Here is a 23158-nt window from a genome sequence, read left to right on the forward strand (position 1 = left end):
AATGCCTGCAGCTGCAGGCATCATCCCGGTATAACCCCCGAAAGCCGAGTACGCACATCTGCATACACTCGGCGGGAAGGGGTTACACTCGAAGCTTTGCAATCACTTCAAGTCTAGTATGTTATATAAATATTGTAACATATATACATGTTTGTTTGTTTGTTTTTTTATTTGGTTTTATTTTGGCTGTATAAAACTATATATAAAATAACTGTAGGACTTTTTTTTATTATTTATTTAATTTTTACTAAATTACAAACAGAAATTAGTTATTTACATATAGGATGTATTTTCTAGGGTCTCTGATCTCCATGAAGAAAACACTACTGCTATCTGTACTGTGCGCTGTCATGGCAGGTGAGTGAAGTTTATCTCCTTTTATCCTTTAAAAACACATCTGGAATACAGAGACAGCGATCGTTCCCCAGAGATTGGAGAGCACAATTAGGCTCCATTCACACTAGTGCGTTTTTTGATGCATTTTGCATTTTGCAGAAATGCATGGGAATTTTTTAACATGGGTTCCTATGGAACATGTTCACGTCAATGCCTTTTTGTACCTCTGCATTTTTGGAAAGGGTCAGGGACTTTTTTTTCATGCAAAATGCAGCGTTTTGCATGTAATAGAATTAAATGGACCAGCAAAACGCTGCAAAAACGCTGCAAAAACGCTGTAAAAACGCTACAAAAAACGCTGCTCAAAAACGTGGCAAGCATCACAAAAAAAACTCCAAAAACGCTCAAAAGCAACATGCATAGGTGTGAATCGAGCCTGAGTGGCTGTTTTAGTTCTTTTTTTTTCAGACTTTTTTCACATATTTTCACCTAGTGATCCTGCCAGCCTTCCTGTTACACCATTCTGTATCTATGAGCAAGCCTTATTGCCTTAGGACCACAGAACGCCTCCAACTTTCGTCATCTGCGTAACATAGGAGGAAGGGGTTTTGTGGCTCACGCAGGAAAACGGGGCAGGGCTGATAACACTGTTTGAGATAAGACTGCAGAGTACACAGGAGAGCTCTGAATTTCTGGCAGGATCAACAGATATAACAAAACGAGTGAAGAATTAATGGCAGACTCGCCCGTCTGCTCAATAGCAGCGCAGTTTGCCTGCAGGTGTCGGAATGCCTGTGATTCACACACATTCCTGCACCCGCATATATGTGAGCCTTGCCTTATTCATGAACACGGGGGGGGGGGGGGGGGGGAACACAACACTTTGAGAACTTTGTTTATGAATTGTAACACTTTTGAAACAAGTTTGTATATTGGAACATTTGGATACAAGTTGCAGCAGTTTGACACAAATTGAATTATTATTAAACACTTTGAAAGAAACCAGGAAATTATCTCTGATTTATTTATTTTGATCCTTGTATTACATAGTAGATGGATTTGAGATCTGTTTAGACTTCCACACAGGAACACAGGATGTACTTTCATGTTTTTTTCTGTCTCTCCAGTGGCTGCATCTCTGACCTGTGGAAATAATACCTGTGCTACTGATGAGATTTGTGTCAGTAATGCTGCCTGCCAGTGCAATTCAACTTTCTATCCATTCATACGAGGTATGGTATGCTATAATACAATGGTTACAATGAGTCTCATGCCTTTCAAAACCAAATATTGCATTTTCACATAAACCATATGACTTGTATGTAACATACATAGTACATAGCGTGAAAGTGTAATGGCCCGTTTACATCCAGCTGTTAAATAACCCACCACGGAGTGACCCGGTGTAAATGAGCCCCCTCCCCTCCCGTCGATAGCTGATAGTAGAGGTATAATCTGACCATCTGCAGGCTGACTGTCACATAAACTTACAAACCTGTCTTGCTGTGGGTAATATGGAGATTGGAGTGGAAAACAAAGCAAGATCCCACAGAAGTTGACTTTCGTTGTTCCCAAAGGAACAAATGCTATTTGCATTTTAAAGGACTCCTGTGTATTCCCCATACCAGACTTTCTGAACCAGAGGTTGCTTGTAATTCCTTGAGGAGATTCTGCCTCTCAGATAAGTCTGGTCTCATTGCTTCACTCCCACTGAATGACAGGTCTGGCGGGAGACAGCTGGTGCATACAGGAGTCTCTCAGGATGACCATCTGTGGACATGACCAAATTTTGGGATCCAAATTCCTGCAATCCCAAGGTATTTGTGTTCAGATGGAACCTTAAGCTCATCCCTTCTCGCCACCATTGTAAGGGGACATTACAATGTCCGTTAATGTAAGGGGGGCACTACACTGACCATCAATGTAAGGGGGCACTACACTGATCATCAATGTAAGGGGACACTACACTGATCATCAATGTAAGGGGGTACTACACTGATCATCAATGTAAGGGGGCACTACACTGATCATCAATGTAAGGGGGCACTACACTGATCATCAATGTAAGGGCGGCACTACACTGATCATCAATGTAAGGGGGCACTACACTGATCATCAATGTAAGGGGGCACTACACTGATCATCAATGTAAGGGGGCACTACACTGACCATCAATGTAAGGGGGCACTACACTGATCACCAATGTAAGGGGCACTACACTGACCATCAATGTAAGGGGGCACTACACTGATCATCAATGTAAGGGGGCACTACACTGATCATCAATGTAAGGGGGCACTACACTGACCACTAATGTAAGGGGGCACTACACTGACCATCAATGTAAGAGGGCACTACACTGACCACTAATGTTAGGGGGCACTACACTGATCATCAATGTAAGGGGGCACTACACTGATCATCAATGTAAGGGGGCACTACACTGATCATCAATGTAAGGGGCACTACACTGATCATCAATGTAAGGGGGCACTACACTGACCATCAATGTAAGGGGGCACTACACTGACCATCAATGTAAGGGAGCACTATACTGATCATCAATGTAAGGGGGCACTACACTGATCATCAATGTAAGGGGCACTACACTGATCATCAATGTAAGGGGGCACTACACTGACCACTAATGTAAGGGGGCACTACACTGACCATCAATGTAAGAGGGCACTACACTGACCACTAATGTTAGGGGGCACTACACTGATCATCAATGTAAGGGGGCACTACACTGACCACTAATGTAAGGGGGCACTACACTGACCATCAATGTAAGAGGGCACTACACTGACCACTAATGTTAGGGGGCACTACACTGATCATCAATGTAAGGGGGCACTACACTGACCACTAATGTAAGGGGGCACTACACTGATCATCAATGTAAGGGGGCACTACACTGACCATCAATGTAAGGGGGCACTACACTGATCACCAATGTAAGGGGCACTACACTGACCATCAATGTAAGGGGGCACTACACTGATCATCAATGTAAGGGGGCACTACACTGATCATCAATGTAAGGGGGCACTACACTGATCATCAATGTAAGGGGGCACTACACTGACCACTAATGTAAGGGGGCACTACACTGACCATCAATGTAAGAGGGCACTACACTGACCACTAATGTTAGGGGGCACTACACTGATCATCAATGTAAGGGGGCACTACACTGATCATCAATGTAAGGGGGCACTACACTGATCATCAATGTAAGGGGCACTACACTGATCATCAATGTAAGGGGGCACTACACTGATCATCAATGTAAGGGGCACTACACTGATCATCAATGTAAGGGGGCACTACACTGATCATCAATGTAAGGGGGCACTACACTTATCATCAACAGTCAAAGTTTTGTTTGTAAACTGGAAGTTTGTTTGGGATTTAACTCTTTTACTCAATGATAGCTTTCTTCACAGTCCCTGGTCATTCTTGTCACCCTAAATTGGGTATATATAGAAAATCTCTATGGTGTATAATGTACATCAATCACGTCACCGTCACATCTCAGAAATACTGATTGAATTTACTCTTTTTTCAGGAAGCCGTCCATCGCCAACATATACTTGTACTGGAGCAAAGTTCAATACACAAGTGTCAAAATGTTGGTTGGAAAAATATGGTTTTAATATATCCAATATAAGGCTGAACAGCATCAACTCGGAGTGTTTTGCAGTAAGGGAGGTTGTAGGTGGAATATCAGAGATGACCATTCATCGTCCATTGACAGCCTCTGACTGTAACACTGCTTCTGTGGTAAGTTCTCCTGACACGGTCTGATGGTTTGGTATACTAGAGAAGTAACAACAGATACAATAAAGTATGTATAGACAAAAATGTCATCATTTAGGAACTTAATGGATTAGAGAAGGCTTAGAGCCCTTGTCATGTGTTTTTTTGTTTTTATTTGTCCCCAGAAGAGTGTTTTTCTGTCTACATAGTTTTTAATACATTTTCATATAGGCAGAAAGCACTAAAGCCTAAGCATTTTTTTTTACTCTAATGCATTCACAATGTTAATGAAAAAAATGCCTGATACATTTACAACCCCCCCATCCTCAAACACTTACCTGGCGCCCCTTGTCACTTCCACCAGGTCCTTCACCAGGTCCTTCACCAGGTCCTCCATGTCTGCACCATTTCCTGAACTTGTAGAGGAGATAAAGAGGGAAAGGGTGTGATTGGCTCCTGAAGCTGCCTGAGAGGAGGGAATAGGGGTGTGGCTTGCTGGGGTGCTGTTTATTTAAGACACACACAGCCCCACCTGAGGGTGCACATACATGGATGTCTCTAGTTGGCTAGTTAAAGCAGACACCCACAAGGAGGATTTGAAACCCCAGGCAGATATAAAAGACACAAATAACAATGCTCTGTATTCATTTACAGCAATAAATATATATATATTTTCTAAAAAAAAGCAGCACAATTACCTCAATGTGATCTGGGTTGGTTCAGCCTCTTGCAGTCCCTGTACAACTCAGGCTCAGACAAAGAGAAGGAACGCAAGTAACCAGTTAGTTCATCTGCTGACAAAGATTATGGTAATAAGAGGAGAGAACAGAGCAGTGGCGGCCCAACCATATGGGACGCAGGGGCACTTCCTCCCTAATCCATGCACCTGGTCCCTAATCTACATACAGGGCACCGGACGCATTGAATTTCAATGGGATTTTTTTTTAAGCACATGATTAGAGCCTGGGGCTCTAATTGGCTTCAAAAAAGAGCGGGCTCGGGGCGCAGAGCACTGCGCTCTGAGCCCGCTCAGTTGTGTGACAATAGCTAATTAATATTCACTATTGTCTTCCTGATTCTCCTCCTGGCCAATCAGAAAGTGGGTCCTGAGTCCCGATTGGCCAGGGAGTCTTAGGACTCCCGGCCAATCAGGTCCCAGGACCCACTTCCTGTTCAGCCAGGAGGAGAAGCAACGGCCCAGAGCGAGGAGCAGCAGGCTAACCCCTAATCCTTGTCAACTGCCTCCTAAGGTAAGGAGGCCTCTGATCACCGCCTTCCCATCCGTCTCCCGGGGGGGGGGATCGCTGCCTTCCCGTCTGACTCCCATGAGGGGGTTGGGTGGGGGGGCGTTGGTTTTCCACCCCCTCCAAAATATTGAGCCCCAGCCACCACTGGAACAGAGTGATGGAGAGATGAGCACATCAGTCCCCTGCTTCTCCTTTTTCTACCCAATCACAGGCTGGGGATGGAGGGGTCCAAGGGCTCAGAGAAAGTGGGTTGAATGGTAGTGGCCATCAAAGTGAGCACATCAAATGGCGAAAGAAGTACAGCAGGGAACATCTCTCTTAAAGTTGAATATTGCAGTAAAAGCTGCTTTTTGTTATTTTATCTGTGGGCTGTGCATTTTTATCTGGTTGTTTTGAGCTGGAGTTCTGCTTTAACAAAACTGGAGATTTGATTTCTGACTATTGAGGGAATACACTGACATTAATAGTAACTCATTGCTATTGTGTGAATTACTGTATGTTGGTAAGTTTTCTGACCCTGTCTATGACTTCTGTGCTTCCTCTCTCTACAGGTAAATGCGACCCACGTCACATACACAAATCAGCTGAATATGTTTGCCAAGAAGTATCCAATCCAAACAGCAAATGACGCTGTCATGAGTTTGTCCTGCTCTTTCCCGCTGAATGTGAATGTGAACGTCCCTATTATTGTGCCAGTGAAGCCAGGGTAAGTAACTTCCCTACAGTAGATGTTAAACGTACAGGTCCGTAGTTACAGATTGATGACCTTAATCTCTTTTTAAACAAAAGCACTAAATTGGCCTTGTGCCAAGCCTCAATAAATTAGAAAAAAAAAGCTTAAATATAACTGAGCTCAACTCTCTTGGGCCAAGTGACCCTATCAAATTGAGAAGAAATGTTCCCACAACAGAAATGTTTTTATAACCCGTGTCTCCAGTGGCAGGTGGTGGGTTCTTCTTTGGGGGGGGGGGCGGCAAACAAACAACCCCCCCCCCCCGCAGCAGCGCGATGGCAGCAATGAAACAGAACCCCCCGTCCAGTACTGAACCGGTCGTGTGGTGGGGCTGTGGTCTCCTCTCCTGGAGTGAAGGCAGCGGCCGTGGCGGCTCCGTGTCCCCTCCTTTAGCTTCCTCCCCTGTTTCTCCTCTTCCGCCAAAGTGTTAGACATCCAATAGGATCGCCTGACGCTTTGGCCAATCAGGAAACGGGTCTCACAGATTCATTTGCTTATAGTCTTACACAACTGGCCTCTGGCTCGGATCACGTGCTTCAAAAAAACAATACCTCGCCGCATGGGAATCCATGGTCCGGTGCCACTGATATGTAGATCAGGGGGCTGGACGCATGGATAGGGGGGGGGGCGGCGTGCGCCCTCTATAGATGGGCTGCCACTGCGTGTCTCCTACCTTCCCTCTGCTTTAGTGCTGCAGCCTCCATAAGATTCTTTAGCGTTCAACGCTTGTGTTTCCCCTGCCACATCGCATGGTTCCTTCCTCCTCAACCTACGACACTGCTGAGTCCTGTAGTGACATTGGGGCTAGAGAAGGAACCATGGCATGTGCTGGGATCACCACTTCCTGGACCCCTCTGTTAAACTGATGGGGCCCAGGGAAATGTAACTTAAGCACCCTGGTAAACAAGTAGGAGCGAGGGTGTGGTCAAGTAAAATCCATTTCTTCATTTAGGAAGAAATGAACAATAAAGTTGCCCTGGGCCCCCCTGTTTAGCTGATGAGGTCTGATCCCAGTACAACAGGACCAGTTGTACTGCCTTATCAATGGCCCTGGCTGGAAGACACAGGCACACTTCTAGAAATGTTGAGTACTGAACAGTCTGGAGGAGGCTGCAGAAACTGGACCGATGGGTTTCCAGACAGGTGAGTATGATATTTCTTAATTGCAAGTGCATTTCATCTCAATTTGTTCCAACCTGACAAGGTCATTTAAAGGAGAAGTATGGGTTTAAAAAAAAATAAAAATATATATATACATACATACTCATCTCTACACTGCCGTATTGTTGTAATTCTGCAGTTGCCCCACGTCGGCTCCAGGACCGAGAAATGAGCGATCACATGACTACTTATCGCTCAGTTCTCAGTCTGCTTGGAGCAGAGAGCAGTGACTGTTAGTTCCAGCTCTCCACTCCGTCCCCCCCCCCCCCAGCACTCACTAGAGTGCTGTGGATGGGGCAGGTGCAGCTGGCTTCTGATCTCAGCCGTGCTCTGAAAAGCAGGGCCAGCTGTTTATCAGCCGGTTGAGTGTGTCTTGACAATATTGTCAAGATCCTTCCGGGGCCTGGACTGGCTCTGCCATATCAGCTGATAGCAGACAACAAATACAAAAATAAACAAATCGTCCTGCACTCAAAATATTACCGTTGAATTGAAAAAGGAAGGAAGGGGGTCTTCACAGCTCATGCCACTGCATCGGCTGTGCTGCCACTCTCAACAAGTTGGGGGGAACCCAGGACAAATTCTAAAAGAAAACGAGGACAGAGGGCGTACACCAGCCTTGCGCATTACCTTTGCAACAATTAAATTTATTAAAAATAAGATAATATACTCCCAAACAAGTGATAAAATCAGACAGATAATACAAAGTCCGTCATGGACCTCATCCAGGAGGATCTGCTGGCCAGTAGACTTAGGTGGAGGAAAAACGTCCAAGGTAAACTGACGCGTTTCGAGGGTGGCCCCTCTTCCTGAGGGCTTTAAAGAAGAGGGGCCACCCTCAAAACGTGTCGGCTTACCTTGGACGTTTTTCCTCCACCTAAGTCTACTGGCCAGCAGACCCTCCTGGATGAGGTCTATGACGGACTTTGTATTATCTGTCTGATTTTATCACTTGTTTGTGAGTATATTATCTTATTTTTAATAAATTTCATTGCTGCAAAGGTAATGCGCAAGGCTGGTGCGCCTTCTCTGTCCTTGTTTTCTTTTAGGATAGCAGACAATAACTTGGGTAATAGGAGAGCAAAAGTAAGTGTGACTGTGTCCCACAAAAGAAGTATGACCAAAAAAGCATTTGTCATACATCTCTTTTAAGGTATCTTTTTTTTTTGTCTAATTCTTAAGCAAATTCATTTTAAACCATTGTGGTGCATTTGAAATTGTATATTAGCTTTATCGCTTCCACTAGTATATACAGAACTGAAGACGATATCTGATAGGTTTGCAAATAATCTCAGTTCTCTGTAGAATATCATTGATGCATGACCACATATCTACAAGGGTTTCTTGATATTTAACCTTTGCCATGTGTCTATTTTCCAGGACCACAGTAATAACCGGCCCTACAGGAGATGGAAGTTATACAGCCGTAATGATGGCCTATACAGATAGCACATATACGACCCTTCTCTCAGACTCCGACACCTTGACTGTGGAAGATAATATTTACCTTGCAGTGCAAGTACCAGATCTGGATGTGAACACCTTCAAACTCAAAGTGGTGAATATTTATGCCTCTCCTATCAATTCAAGCGACCAAAAGTACTATCTTCTTCAGAACGGGTAAGTACGCAGTGCACCGGTTAGTAGACCTCTGTGTTCTTTGTACACGTTGACTACAGATATAATTCTCTAAATGCCCAAAACAATCTACAGTATCTAGTTAGGAGGTAGGTTGCTGCAGTGTTGGCATGAAGTTCTGAACTAATCTGGTCAAGCAACTCAAGTGACATCATTCCTGGAGTTCATCTTTAACCGCTTCAGCCCCGGAAGTTTCCACCCCCTTCCTGACCAAAGCACTTTTTGCGATTCGGCACTGCGTCGCTTTAACTGACAATTGCGCCGTCGTGCGACGTTGTACCAAAACAAAATTAACATCCTTTTTTCCCCCACAAATAGAGCTTTCTTTTGGTGGTATATGATCCCCTCTGCGGTTTTTATCTTTTGCGCTATAAACAAAAAAAGAGCGTCAATTTTGAAAAAAAAACACAATGGGGGTTATTTACGAAAGGCAAATCCACTTTGCACTACAAGTGCACTTGGAAGTGCAGTCGCTGTAAACCTAATGCCCCGTACACACGATCAGAAATTCGGCCAGCATAAGACCGATGGGAGCTTTTGGTCGGAAAATGCGACCGTGTGTACGCTCCATCGGTCTTTTGCTGGCGGAATTCCAGCCAGCAAAAGATTGAGAACAGGTTCTCAATTTTTCGGTCGGGAAAAGTTCCTAGCCGAAAATGCGCTCATCCGTACAAATTCCGACGCGCAAAATTCCTACGCATGCTCGGAAACAATTCGACGCATGCTCGGAAGCACTGAACTTCATTTTCTCGGCTCGTCGTAGTGTTTGTACGTCACCGCGTTCTTGACGGTCGAAAGTTCAGAGGACTTTTGTGTGAGGCAAGCTTGAGCGGAATTCCGTCGGAAAAACCATCTGCGTTTTTTCCGACGGAAAATCCGCTTCTGTGTACGCGGCATGAGGGGTAGATCTAAAAAGGGGGGAAGCTCTGCTGATTTTATCATCCAATCATGTGCAAGCTAAAATGCTGTTTGATATTTTCCTTGCATGTCTCCCTCGGATCTACAGCGACTGCACTTCCAAGTAGTGCAAAGTGGATTTTCCTTTCGTAAATAACCCCCCCAATATCTTTTACTTTTTGCTATAATAAATATCCCCATTTTTTTTTTTTTTTTAAAAGCAAATTTTTCCTCAGTTTAGGCCGATATGTATTCTTCTACATATTTTTGGTAATAAAAATTGCAATAAGCGTATATTGATTGGTTTGCGCAAAAGTTATAGCATCTACAAAATAAGGGGATAGATTTATAGCATTTTTATTATTATTTTTTTTTTTTTACTAGTAATGGCGGCGATCTGCGAATTTTATCGGGACTGCGACATTATGGCGGACACATCGGACAATTTTGGGACCATTGGCATTAATACAGTGATCAGTGCTATAAAAATGCATTGATTACTGTAAAAATGTCACTGGCAGTGAAGGGGTTGTGCCCTAGTGTGTGTTCTAACTGAAGGGGGGAGGGGACTGACTAGGGGAGATGATAGATTGCTGTTCATACTTTGTATGAACAGACGATCTGTCACTTCTCCCTTCAGAGAACCGGGATCTCTGTGTTTACACACAGAGATCCCGGTTCTCGCCACGTTACGAGTGATCGCGGGAGCGCATCAGCTCCGGGGGCAAGCTGCGGGTGCGTGCGTGCCCCTAGTGGCCACCAGAGGGAGTGACATAACATAACGGCGATTCGCCCGCCCGTGCCATTCTGCCGTAGTGCAACTGCGGCAGCTGGTCGGCAAGCAGTTAAAGCCCAACTAAAGCCAACTTTTTGTTCAGTTTTGGATAAAGTGAGAAAGGGTTAGGACCCTTTTGAGGTGTCTGTGTCTCCTTCGAATTCTGGATGGACCCTCTTCACAATGCTATACACCCTTTCCAGCAAAGTATGCAATGAAAAACAGGGATTTTTACTTCACACATATTGCAATACATCCTTAAGCTGGCTAACTGTGTGAAAGTAATTCATTCAAGGCACTTTCTTCTTGCTGATCCATGATTGTGACACCAGGACTAGAACTGAAGAAATGGGGTCATCAAGCCAGTATGACACAGACAGCAATAAATACCAGCCAAAGGGTTCTTACTCCTCACCACACTGCTTTCTGTCTATGTCCTCACTGGAGAGAATTTCCATCATTTCGTGTTCCTGTAACCGCGTGTCACCAGGACAGGATGTGAAGGGAAATTTTGGATCATACAACAATACAAGCCTTGAGAAGGGACTTAGGTATGGAAATAAGAACATGCCAACGCATTTCAGGGGGTGCTAAGGAATCTGCTTTCATCAGAAATTCATGAAATTGTTATAGGCAGAGGTTCCGGAATTCATAGGGTGATGATTGATGGACAATCCAACAATCTTTGTGCATGGCTTTCACAGCAAAACAGCGAGGATCTAACCAGGGCCGTCTTTAAGGCAGGGCAAAAGGGGCAGTTTCCCTGGGCCCTGTCATTGTTGTGGGGCCCAAAGCAGCTGCCTCATACTTTCAAACTATCCCAGTTAATTCCCCTAAAGTTTTAGTCCTGTGCTGTGTCCCGATATCTCAGTGTGAAGTACTGCTACTAATTCTGCCCAGCTCTGCCCTATTGTTGTGTACAGATGACTTACCTGCAGACCCTGTATTTATATATAAATAACCGGCATTGATATGTAAATAGTGGCAGCTTTCATATGTAAATAGACACGGTATGCAGCACTGATATGTAAATAAAGGTGGCATTCATATGTATATCATACCGCCCTGAGGTCATATCCACCATCACCTATACTGAATGTTGCCCACTGGGGAGACAAAGGGGCATGCTTGAAAGTCCTGCCTGCAACTATGGTCATTAAGCCCAACATCAGTCTGTTCTGCAAAGGTAAGCAAATTGGTGGGGGGGGGGGTACTTTGGGGTGTGCAGAGGTAGGCAGAGAAGAAATTATAGTTTGGGGTACACAGGTGAGCAAGGAGGGGATGTATGGAGGAAAAGAAGGTGGGTAGAGTTAATGGGGTGGAGGGTTGGAGTGGAGAGAATGGGGGAGGTTTGGAGGGGCAGAGGTTAGCAGGGGTTTTAGGTGTACTGACAGGGTGGATAAAGATGTAGGTAACGTGTAGGGAAGCTCATTCATTTCAATGGTCTGCTGTATGCGCTAGAAATGCAGAAGAAAGTCCCTAACGCTTTTTCAAAATCACACGGTGCCAAGGCACATGTCAGCAAATGCACGAGGGTGTCATTAACAATTAATGGCACTGCTGTGTATCTGCTAAAGGGCGGTATGTTTCTGTGGTGTCAGGAAATCGATTTTGCATGCGTTCCGGACACACAAATGTGAAAGCAGGCTAAATGTCTCAGTTACATTGGTGGTCAGTGTAAATCTTCTCATTACATTGGGGCTTGGTGTAGAATCCTTTCATTCACACTAGTGGCCAGTGTGAAGGTCCCCCTTACATTGGTGGTCAGTGTAAATCCCTCCTTACATTAATGGTTACTAGGGATGAGCCGAACACCCCCCGGTTCGGTTCGCACCAGAACCCGCGAACGGACCGAAAGTTCGCACGAACGTTAGAACCCCATTGACGTCTATGGGACTCGAACGTTCGAAATCAAAAGTGCTCATTTTAAAGGCTAATTTGCATGGTATTGTCCTAAAAAGGGTTTGGGGACCCGGGTCCTACCCCAGGGGACATGTATCAATGCAAAAAAAACTTTTAAAAACGGCCGTTTTTTCGGGAGCAGTGATTTTAATGATGCTTAAAGTAAAAAAAAAAAAGTGAAATATTCCTTTAAATATCGTACCTGGGGGGTGTCTATAGTATGCCTGTAAAGTGACGCGTGTTTCCCATGTTTAGAACAGTCCCTGCACCAAATGTCATTTTTAAAGGAAAAAATCTCATTTAAAACTGCTTGCGGGTTTAATGTCATGTCGGGTCCTGGCAATATGGATGAAAATCAGTGAGACAAACGGCATGGGTACCCCCCAGTCCATTACCAGGCCCTTTGGGTCTTGTATGGATATTAAGGGGAACCCCGCACCCAAATTAAAATAAGGAAAGGTGTGGGGCCACCAGGCCCTATATACTCTGAACAGCAGTATACAGGCGGTGCAAACAAGACAGGGACTGTAGGTTTGTTGTTAAGTAGAATCTGTTTGTAATTTTGAACATTTTTAACGTGTTTAGCTCCAGCCAAAAAATCTTTTCTAAGCTTTTTGGAAAACATAGGGAAGGGTTATCACCCCTGTGACATTTGTTTTGCTGTCTTTCCTCCTCTTCAGAAGATTTCACCTCACTTTTTTGTCCCAATGAAAAATGTTTTTTGAAAATTTGGGTTTTTTTGTGGAACAAGGATTGGAAAGCATCAGTGGAAAGGAGAAATTGTTTTCCCATATTAACTCTTACAGGAGAGAATTTCCCTTCCTAGGGGTAGATTTCATCTCACTTCCTGTTGTCTCCTTCCGTTTGCAAGTAGGAGTCGTTTGTAAGTTAGATGTTTGAAAGTAGGGTCCTGCCCTATATACTCAGCAGAAATTTGGGCCTTAGGTGTTGCTGTGGCCACAACACTGTAAGCCCTCACAGGGCCCTGCTGTGAAATATTAGATCAAGAATTGTAATTACATGCCCCTGTTGAACAGGAGCTGAAAAATTAGGCCTTAGGCACTGGTGCTGGTGCCACAACACTGCAACCCCTCACAGACACTCTAGTTGGAACGCAGGAACGAGCCCTGCTGCAAATTATTGCTTCAAAAATTGTAATTACACGCCCCTGTTAGACAGGGGCAGAAAAATTGGGCCTTAGGCACTGGTGCTGGTGCCACAACACTGCAACCCCTCACAGACACTCTAGTTGGAACGCAGGAACGAGCCCTGCTGCAAAGTATTGCATCAAAAATTGTAATTACACGCCCCTGTTAGACAGGGGCAGAAAAATTGGGCCTTAGGCACTGGTGCTGGTGCCACAACACTGCAACCCCTCACAGACACTCTAGTTGGAATGCAGGAACGAGCCCTGCTGCAAAGTATTACATCAAAAATTGTAATTACACGCCCCTGTTAAACAGGGGCTGAAAAATTGTGCCTTAGGCACTGGTGGTGGCGCCCAGAACCAAAAATGTTCTTACAAGCTATCAGCGTGATGATTGAGGAGGAAGAGGATAATTACTCAGGGATAGTCACTCAGCATCAGCATAGGCAGTCTTTGAAGGGATCTGAGATTTCAAAAAAAATTATTCGGTTACATCAGCATCAGGTGCTTGGTAGCTGGTGGTGATCCAAGACTCATTCATTTTTATGAAGGTCAGCCGATCGACCGAGTCGGTGGACAGACGCACCCTGTGATCGGTTACCACGCCTCCAGCAGCACTGAATGTGCGTTCCGAAAGAACGCTGGATGCAGGACAGGCCAGTAGCTCAATTGCATACTGTGCAAGCTCTGGCCAGTGATCCATCCTCAAGACCCAGTAACCCAGAGGATTTTCGGTGGGAAAGGTGTCCAAGTCTGATCTTGCCCCTAGGTATTCCTGCACCATGTAAAACAGACGCTGGCGATGGTTGCTGGAACCGATCATACCTTGGGGCTGCGGACCAAAAAATTGTCTGAACGCATCGGTCAGACGGCCACCTTCTCCACCGCTCCTTCTTTGACTGACCGAAGCCTCAGCAACACGTTGTCCAGAAACAGGAGTTTGTAACCTCCCAGTCTCTGGGAACGCGTTGCACAGACCTTTCTGCAAGGCCTCCCGAAGATGTTTCATCCTCTGCTCCCTCTGCGATGGCAAGATAAGGTCCGCAACCTTACCCTTGTAACGTGGATCAAGGAGGGTTGCCAGCCAGTATTGGTCCTTCTCCTTGATACCACGAATACGAGGATCCTTACGCAGGCTTTGCAGGATCAGGGAGGCCATGCAGCGTAGGTTTGCTGAGGCATTCGGTCCGGAGTCCTCTGGGTCACTAAGAACGACATGGTCCGCAGCCACCTCCTCCCAGCCACGTACAAGTCCATGTGTTTCTTGGGACTGATCCCTTAAAGACTGCTGCTGATGCTGAGTGCCAGGCTCCACCTCCATACTGACACAATCTTCCTCCTCCTCCTCTTCCTCCTCGTCCTCTTCCTGTGTGATCGGCGGGCACGCAGGAACACTGTCTGGATAAAGGGGGCCTTGAGAGCTAAGGAAGTCCTCCTCTTCCTGCCTCTGTTCTGCCTCAAGTGCCCTGTCCATTATTCCACGCAGCGTGTGCTCCAACAGGTGGACAAGGGGGACAGTGTCACTGATGCATGCACTGTCACTGCTCACCATCCTCGTGGCCTCCTCGAATGGTGACAGGACAGTGCATGCATCCCTGATCATGGCCCACTGGCGTGGGGAAAAAAAACCAAGCTCCCCTGACCCTGTCCTGGTGCCATAGTCGCACAGGTACTCATTGATGGCCCTCTGCTGCGTGTGCAGCCGCTGCAGCATGGCCAACGTTGAGTTCCACCTGGTGGGCATGTCACAGATTAGGCGGTTCTTGGGCAGGTTAAACTCCTTTTGGAGGTCCGTCAGCCGAGCACTGGCATTATATGACCGGCGGAAATGCACACAGACTTTCCTGGCCTGCCTCAGGACATCCTGTAAGCCCGGGTACCTGCCCAAGAACCGCTGCACCACCAAGTTAAGGACGTGAGCCAAACAGGGCACATGGGTCATTTGTCCCTGTCGGAGGGCAGAGAGGAGGTTGGTGCCATTGTCGCAAACCACCATTCCTGCCTTAAGTTGGCGTGGCGTCAACCACCTCTGAACCTGCCCCTGCAGAGCTGACAGAACCTCTGCCCCAGTGTGGCTCCTGTCCCCCAAGCACACCAGCTCAAGCACCGCATGGCATCTTTTGGCCTGCGTACTTGCGTAGCCCCTTGAACGCCTACGGAGCACCGCTGGTTCCGAGGAAGAGGCCATGGAGGAAGAAGAAGAGGAGGGGGTGGAGGAGAGAGGTGTGTCACAATCAGCATTTTGGAGGCGTGGTGGCAGAACAACCTCCAACACTACTGCACCTTGTCCTGCATCCTTCCCAGCTGCCAGCAGAGTCACCCAATGCGCCGTGAAACTTAGGTAACGTCCCTGTCCATGCCTGCTGGACCATGAGTCAGCGGTAATATGCACCTTACCGCTGACCGCCCTGTCCAGCGAGGCATGGACATTGCCTTCCACATGCCGGTAGAGAGCCGGAATCGCCTTCCGTGAGAAAAAGTGGCGTTTGGGTACCTGCCACTGAGGAACCGCACATTCCACAAACTCACGGAAGGGGGCAGAGTCTACCAACTGAAAAGGCAGCAGTTGAAGTGCTAGCAATTTTGCCAAGCTAGCATTCAACCGCTGGGCATGTGGATGGCTGGGAGCAAACTTCTTTCGGCGGTGCAGCAGCTGGGGCAGGGAAATTTGCCTGGTACAATCTGACGTCGGTGTACCAAAAGCAGATTGCCCACAAGTACTTGGCTGTGACACACCTAATTCTACACCTTCATTCCTCTCACTGCAGGTCTCAGAGAGGACTGAAGGTCTAGTGGGGTTGGAAATCTCAGCTGATGAGGAGCAAGGAGAGATCCTCTTTGTTCTTTGGTGTGGGTCTTTTAGATACGCTTGCCAACGAACTGCATGGCAGGTCAACATATGTCTGGTCAAGCATGTGGTACCCAAGCGGGAGATATTTTGGCCACGCGAGATACGCTTGAGACATATGTTGCAAATAGCAGCGGTGCGATCTGATGCACTCGTCTCAAAAAAGGCCCACACCAAAGAACTTTTTGAATAACGCGCAGAGACTGCAGCGCCCTGCACATGTGGAGCTTTGGGGTGTGATGCAGTCAATGTGTTGCCCTTAGGCTGGCCCCTGGAGGGCATCCTGCCTCGTTGGTGATGTGCTGCCGCCTCCTCCTCCTCCTCCTCCTCCTCCTCCTCCTCCTCTCTCCTATCAGGCACCCACGTTGAGTCAGTGACCTCATCATCCCCTCCCTCCTTATCACTGGAGCAAACCTGGCAGTATGCTGCAGCAGGGGGAGCATGACTGCCAGATTGCTGTCCTTCTTGGGCACCCCCTCTGTCCGCGCTCATGTTACTGCCTTCATCGAGCTCAGTATCGTCATCAGAGCCTTCCAAACGCTGGGCATCCTCCTGGAGCATGTACCCAACACTGTGGTCAAACAGTTCGAGGGAATCCTCATGAGGACATGGTGGAGCTAGGGAAGGAGTCACTGATGACATTGAGCTGAGGGAAGAGGCCGCTGCTTTGCCAGACAAAGCACCCTGGGCATGGGTGAGAGAGGATGAGGAGGATGAGGACGGCTTGGTCATCCACTCGACCAAGTCTTCCGCATGTTGCGGCTCAACATGGCCAGCTGCCGAAAAAAAGGCCAAGCGTGTCCCATGGCCACGTGCTGATGAGGATGCACCGTCTCCACGACCAGCACTAGACACAGAGCCTGCTTGCCCTCTCTTATTGGCTTGTGACTGTCTGCCTCTCCTTCTTGGCCTTCCAGACATACTAATGGCCTGTAGCTGCACTAAGCTGGGATAGAACACCTGTAATTTTCTTCAAGTAGCTTTATATACTGTAACCAGACAAGCCTGCCTGTCAGTAGGAAGATAACAGGAACGGATCTAGCTGAACACTGTGAGCAGGACGCACTGTACTAAATGTAAATAGTCTAGCTGCCTGACCGTGGTACTAATAGGATCAAATAGAACACCTGTAATTTTCTTCAGGTAGCTTTATATACTGTAACCAGACAAGCCTGCCTGTCAGTAGGAAGATAACAGGAACGGATCTAGCTGTACACTGTGAGCAGGACGCACTGTACTAAATGTAAATAGTCTAGCTGCCTGACCGTGGTACTAATAGGATCAAATAGAACACCTGTAATTTTCTTCAGGTAGCTTTATATACTGTAACCAGACAAGCCTGCCTGTCAGTAGGAAGATAACAGGAACGGATCTAGCTGAACACTGTGAGCAGGACGCACTGTACTAAATGTAAATAGTCTAGCTGCCTGACCGTGGTACTAATAGGATCAAATAGAACACCTGTAATTTTCTTCAGGTAGCTTTATATACTGTAACCAGACAAGCCTGCCGGTCAGTAGGAATTTAACAGGAACGGATCTAGCTGAACACTGTGAGCAGGACGCACTGCATTAAATGTAAATAGTCTAGATAGAAGATAACAGGAACGGATCTAGCTAAACTGAATACAGTGTATATATATATATGCAACACCTGGGATGCATATATATACACAATACACTGTAAGTGCAGCTAACTGACTGACTGTTCTGCCTAATCTATCTAACTCAAATCAAATGACACTGTCTCTCTCTCTCTCTATCTCTCAGCACACCGGAACACACACTACACAGGGCCGCCGTGCAGGCGGCCTTATATAGTGTGGGGTGTGTACTAAATGCCCTGAGCCGTAATTGGCCAAAGCCACCCTGGCTTTGGCCAATTACAGCTCTCTCTACTGACAGCGCTGTGATTGGCCAAGCATGCGGGTCATAGTGCATGCTTGGCCAATCATCAGCCAGCAATGCACTGCGATGCCGCAGTGAATTATGGGCCGTGACGCGCCACACGAATTTAGCGCGAACGGCCCATAACGTTCGCAATTCGGCGAACGATCGAACAGCCGATGTTCGAGTCGAACATGGGTTCGACTCGAACACGAAGCTCATCCCTAATGGTTACTGTAAATGCTTCTATTACATTAGTGGTCAGTGTAAACCACTATTACATTGGTTGTCAGTGTTAAAACTACTCTTTATATTGGTAGTAAAAAAAATCAGCATTGCCATTGATCACACCCTCCCCCCCCCCCCCAGCACTGCCACTGATCCCAAGAGTTTTTAGGATCCCTAGGAGTTTTCTGTCTCTTGATAGGTCCCCTCACCTCCCCAGTCCATGGTGTGCAGGCAGTGAGGAGATAACGTCCTGTAACCTCTAGCGACCAATCAGTAAGCAGTAATGAGGTGCAGTAATCTCTAGCACCCAATCAACAAGCAGAAATAATATGCTATAACCTCTAGCAACAAATCAGTGAGCCGCAATGTGTGCTGTAACCTCTAGCAACCAGTCAGTAAGCGGTAATGATATGCTGTAACCTCTGGCAACCAATCACAATCGCTGCCTGATCTGATTCAGTAAACTGATTTTGAGTCTAGCTGCTATTTATTGTGTATATATATCAGAGCAGGTGGAGAGCGAAATTGCATTGGGGGAGGGCCCAAGAAAATGTTTGCCCGGGGTCTAATCAATATAAAAGACGGCCCTGGGTCTAACCCTTTCCCACACTGCTCATTGATTATAAAATAAAAGTTACAACTACAGAGCTCTTTTAAAATGATACAAAATTTTAACGCAGTTTTAACGCAGGCTGGAATTAACACTTATATTTTCTGCTTGATGTGTCTTCCATTGAAGGGCCCATTCACACCACCTGTGACGAGCTGATTTGCTCAAGGCAGGCCCAACGCATTGACAGTCCATTGTTTCTAATAGGCCGAAACGCTGCATTTATACGGAGCACAAAACATTTAATAACATGCAATATGATGTCTTTTGTTTGTCTCAATGGAAAATGCATTAAGGAGAAAATTGTGTAGGTGTGAGGGTTGAAGAAATATGGGTCACAGCCAGTGGCGGCTGGTGGTATATTTTTTTCTTGGGGGGGGCAAACAATGCACCCGCAGCCACCACAACCCCCCCCCCCGGGTTGGTCAGGTCATCCGCACAAACCCACTTCCCCCCGTTGGTTACACAGCCGACAACACCACACATGCACACCTGCCTATTGCAGAGAGGTTATGCAGTGCCTGCGGATGTACGATGCGTTCTCTGGGACTTGTAGTCCCCCTGGGATCGTACAGGTCAGGCTCAGTATACACATCGGGGACTGTCACTCCTCTCTGCCCATACTCTTCACGGCTCTGATCAGCAGCTCCTCCTCCGTACAGCTCCGCTCTCTCCCAGTGGATGCAAAACTCTCCAGCAGCTTCAGCACCCAAACCACTTGTGGGACCACCCCGGACACAGACTCCGGGGCCATACTGCTCGATGAGGCTCTGTAGCTTGGAGCCCAGACTCTTGGCCATGCTGTACACATCCTCCAAGGACAGAACAGCAGGAGCCCGCCGCCATACCATCCCCACCCTCCTCCTCCTAAGCCAATAGGCTCGCTTCTCCTTTCGCCAATCGGGAAATGGGTCTCAGGACCCCACTTCCTGATTGGCTGGGAGGAGAATCAGTGTGACAATAGCGAATATTCATTCGCTATTGTCACACAACTGGGTGGGCTCAGGGCGCAGTGCTCTGCGCCCCGAGCCCACCCTTTTTTGAAGCCTATTAGAGCCTCTGGCTCTAATCATGTGCTTAAAAAAAAAACCCTGATTGGAATCCATGCATCCGGTGCCCTGCATGTAGATTAGGGGGCTGGACGTATGGATAGGGGGTCGGCACCTGTGCGTCCTGCATTATGGGCCGCCACTGGTCACAGTGCATGTATGCATTTTTTGTGTATGGCACAAAGAGAGGCCTGGAACGAGGGAATGAAAAGGAATGAAAAAGAATGAAAAGGACTAGCAGAGGGTGATAAGGGAACAGCATGGATTAACAAAATAATGAAAAGGTGGGGGATTAATGATTGGAGGAGAAATGGGAATAGGTGGGGTTTAGTTTATTTAAGGAGCAAGGGGGGTGACTCTGCAAGGGATCTTGTCAGAGAAACAGTTTGTGCTCCTCACCCTGACAGCAATGGCGGACATCGACCGGCTTTTAGCCCAGCTGCGGGCGGCTGCCACCTCCAGGGGCCCTGAATGCCTGCAGAGCCAACTGGCACCTCTTCTCACAGAACAGGCATCCAGATCGGAGGCAGGGGGAGGACCTCCTGCATGCTCGGAGGTCACGGCCGCCAGAGCGTTTTTCTCCAGATGCCTCCCCCAGAGCTTCGAGCCACAGTAGAAGCCCCCCTGGACCAGGACCCGTACGGCCCACCAGCAAAATGCCAGCCGGTTTCAGCTGGGCCGGAATCCTCATCACCAGCAGGGCTCCGTGGGCAGGGCCTTGGCGCGTGCACGTGCCTCGTCCCTGCCCGCGCGGCGGGGTCAAAACAGGCAGACGGACACCCCTTTGCTGGATGTAACAGCTAGTGGGAGGTCCCAGCATGGGAGAAGGACTGTCACGGCCACTGGGCCCTCACCGGCCTCGGCTAGCAGACCCAGACCGGTGCTTCCCACCGCCAGGCAGCGTGGGGAACATGGCGCCGTCAGGGGGGACACGCCACCTGTGGTCAGAGCACAGGACAAACACCAAGAACACCAGCGCCAGGAGGCGGGGCCAACAGAGCCAGGTCAGGTCAGCACGGTGTCCAGGTCGGTGTCCCCATCGGTGAGCGATCCGGACATCCAGGAGCCATCAAGCGCATGATCGGAAGGAAGGCTGTCGGATGTGGAGGATGCCCAGGAGCGTCAGCCGACAGTGGATTGGCAGGGACGCCCTCACCTGGTCAGCCCGGTAAGTCTCTATGTCTGTCCTCTATGTGTAGGCCTAACACTATGCAGGTGTTGTCGGGAGTAACGATTATTGGGGGTTCAAGGGCCACAAAATGGGCAACACAGGCCCCTATGGCCGCAGTGGGGACCCCCCGGGTGGCAGATTCGGTATCTGCCCCCCGCGGGGTCTGACACGCTCTTGCAGGCATTACTGGAGGGTTTGCAGGGCTTGGTACAACAGTTAGTGGTAGGGACCGGGGGGCAGGTGCAATAGGCGGCGGCTCTCCCTCAGCTGCGGTGGTGCCGGGGGGCCCCTGGGTTGGTCACCTCCCCTTTAACGGTTCTCGCAGAGCCTGATAGGGCTGCGGGTTTGACTGTGTCCACGGCTCCTGGGCTGACAACGGCTGTGGGGGGGGGAAGCTGGTACATTGCAGGAAAGTGGGGGCAGGACAGATGTGGTTCGCATTGCGGATGCAGCAAAATGCGAGGTATACGTCTGTTTTGAGGGCCTGCTAGGCACTCACCTGAAGCTGGATGTCAGAGACAAGATAGTGAAGGGTGAGTACGTAGAGATATTTTCCCTGTTGCCCCTGGAAAAGTTTAATTTGGACAGGGTTAAACCAGACGATAGCAAGAAGGAGGATGAGGAAAAACGGAGATACCAGTTGATCCCGTGCACGCTCACCAATTGGCTGTAGGCATTTGCCATTATGGCAAGCATGATAGGTGAAAAGAACCCCGAACACTGTTCGGCACTTTTCTGTTACATGGACACAGAGGGGGAAGCTTACGGAGTCTACGGAGGTTCGGCCTGGCTGAGGTATGACAAACAGTTCAGACAGCGCAGGGCTGTCCGTCCCTCAGATGGGATCACAAGGACATTAGAGTCTGGATGAAGCTGATGTCGGCGGCGAGGGCCCCTAATCATTTTTTTCAAGGGGGGGCCAGGGGTTCTACGTCCTCAGGACAGCCGGCCACCAAAAAATGGGGTGTCTGCTGGCAGTACAATGAGGGAGCCTGCAAGTTCGGGGGAGCATGTTGTTTTAAACACGAGTGCTCCGGCTGCGGGGGGTCCCATCCCATTTCACGCTGTTTTAAAAAAGGCAAGGGGGGGTTTTAACAACAACAGGAACGACGCCGGTGAGGGTGAAAAGGACGCAAATCTTTCTAAATAGGTATCCAGATCGGGAGGCCGCTAGGCTCTCGAGGGAGGGATTTTCCAAAGGTTTCCATATCCCTTGCTCTTTATCGGCCATCCCGCCGGTAGCCAAGAATTTGCTATTGGCTTTTCTCCATACTGGGGTAGTGGGGGAGAAATTAGGTAAGGAAGTGGAGCTAGGCCGCATGGCGGGGCCTTTCAGCAATCGGAGGGATTCCAGGAGGCCGGTGTCCTTTGACAACCTGCGGTCGCTGTTTGTTTAGTTAGGTGGGGCTTTTTCGCTGGCTTTTTTTGGAACCTTCAAGATTAGTGAGCTGGTTAGCCCTTCCAAGTAGGTTCCGGGGGGTACACAAGTTCAGGATGTAATGTGCAAAGGGCCGTGCATTGAGGTATTGCTACGCCGGTCCAATACAGACCCAGGTGGCAAAGGGGTAAAAGTACGGCTGTATTCACTACTGGACTCTATTGTATGCCCGGTGGTGACGGTGAGAACATTTTGGGGAGTTCACCCTATTTCGGAGGGGGTTTTGCTGGTGCACAGGGATGGAGCCCCATTGTCTAAATTCCAGTTTGTGGCCGTTTTTAAAAAATGCCTAAAGGCAGCCTGTTTGGATAGCTCACAGTATGCTTTGCA

The 23158-nt window shown here is 47.9% G+C and overlaps 1 protein-coding gene across 1 annotated transcript in view; it reads left to right on the forward strand.

Annotated features, from left to right (window-relative positions):
• Positions 1 to 311: 311 nt before the first annotated feature.
• Positions 312 to 23158, forward strand: part of LOC141111393 (pancreatic secretory granule membrane major glycoprotein GP2-like) — a 28534-nt gene continuing 5687 nt past the window's right edge. The window contains exons 1-5 of the mRNA XM_073603652.1: positions 312 to 357; positions 1464 to 1568; positions 3908 to 4122; positions 5897 to 6051; positions 8620 to 8859. Of these exons, the coding sequence (XP_073459753.1) occupies positions 312 to 357; positions 1464 to 1568; positions 3908 to 4122; positions 5897 to 6051; positions 8620 to 8859 (761 nt within the window). The remainder of the gene's footprint in view (positions 358 to 1463; positions 1569 to 3907; positions 4123 to 5896; positions 6052 to 8619; positions 8860 to 23158) is intronic.

Source organism: Aquarana catesbeiana, linkage group LG10, assembly GCF_042186555.1.
Source record: "Aquarana catesbeiana isolate 2022-GZ linkage group LG10, ASM4218655v1, whole genome shotgun sequence".
Classification (NCBI taxonomy): domain Eukaryota; kingdom Metazoa; phylum Chordata; class Amphibia; order Anura; family Ranidae; genus Aquarana; species Aquarana catesbeiana.